The 1,319-nt window shown below is 59.7% G+C and overlaps 1 protein-coding gene across 1 annotated transcript in view; it reads left to right on the top strand.

Moving 5' to 3' along the window:
* Positions 1-894, top strand: part of MVP (major vault protein) — a 26,586-nt gene extending 25,692 nt beyond the window's left edge. Inside the window, exon 14 of the mRNA XM_029946158.1 lies at positions 600-894. Within this exon, the coding sequence (XP_029802018.1) occupies positions 600-851 (252 nt within the window). The 3' untranslated portion in view covers positions 852-894. The remainder of the gene's footprint in view (positions 1-599) is intronic.
* Positions 895-1,319: the final 425 nt, after the last annotated feature.

Below are 1,319 nucleotides of genomic sequence, written 5' to 3'. Positions count from 1 at the left end.
GGGGGGCAGGGGTGTGTGGTGTGGGGGGGCAGGGGTGTGTGGTGTGGGGGGGCAGGGGTGTGTGGTGTGGGGGGGCAGAGGTGTGTGTTGGGACCATACCTGACTCCAAGAAGGCAGAGCTGGGGCAGACGTATCTGGAAAGCTGATGCTGGGGGCAGAGAGGCAAGGAGATGGAACCGTCCCTGCATCCCGTGTCCTTGGAGCTCTTGGCACGGTGTCCTCTGCCAGGCACTGTACTAGCTCCTGCAGGGAGCCGCAGCCCCTGGGGCGGGCGGTCACCAGATAGGACCCCAGTCTGCGGCAAGTGCTGGTTGGTTTAGGGAGAGTCCTTCAGTGGAGGGGACACTTGAGGGTGATGTGAAATTGACGAGAGCTCCCTGGGAGAGGGTCCACGTGCAAGGACCCACGGGGAGGAGAACTCAGTGCCTTTAAGGAACAGAAAGGACTGAGGCCGGAACGGTGAGCTTCTGGAGACGGCTACGAGGGCGCCGGGTCTTTTGGGCCTTCTAAGCCCCAGTGAAACCTTCAGGCTCCCCTTCTACACCTCGCTGATTATCCTCGACTAATCCTAGGAGGATGGCTTGGCGACAGCTTCAGAGTCAGATAAGTGTGTGTCCCTCTTGCTCCTCCAGGTGAAACTGCTCCAGAGCCTGGGTCTGAAGTCAACCCTCATCACCGACGGCTCCACGCCCATCAACCTCTTCAGCACAGCCTTGGGGCTCCTGGGGCTGGGCTCGGAGTCCCAGCTCTCACCCAAAAAGGCAGCCCACGTGCCCAAACCCCAAGAGGGCTTGCATTTCCCGTCCCCTGCTGACCTTGAAACTCTTGGAGGCAACCATGTTGTCCCGTAGCTCTGTACTGTACTGACAAATAAAATGTTCCTGGGCATTTAAACCTCAAGCCTCACGTCTCTGTCACGGCAGAGCATCGTGGATGCCCCTGTAGTCTCAAGGCAGCTACTAGAGACTATCCTCACCTGTGTGGTGGAGAGGAAGCTGAGGCGGGGAACAGAACCTGATGGGACTGTGACCCCAAAGTCTTAATAGTGGCCTGTCTGTGGCGGTCAGCTGTCTCCGAGCCCAGGTTGGGGAGAGGATACCACAGGGGAGAGAACAGAACGGGGCCTGCCTCGCGGCCTCTCTAGGATGGCTCCGGCCCAGCAAAATCTCTTCTCACTGCTTATCTCTCCAGGAGCCCAAAGGCTGGTTTTGGAATCTAGCCCTCTGGCTGCAGGTGCCTCCACCCGGGCATCGCCTCCCGGCAGACTCCCTCTGGCGCCACCTCCTGGTCACTGCATAGCCAGCAGGTCCCTCTCTCAA

The sequence above is a fragment of the Suricata suricatta genome, chromosome 8 (genome assembly GCF_006229205.1).
Source record: "Suricata suricatta isolate VVHF042 chromosome 8, meerkat_22Aug2017_6uvM2_HiC, whole genome shotgun sequence".
Taxonomy (NCBI): Eukaryota; Metazoa; Chordata; class Mammalia; order Carnivora; family Herpestidae; genus Suricata; species Suricata suricatta.
This window is presented reverse-complemented; position numbering and strand designations above follow the sequence as displayed.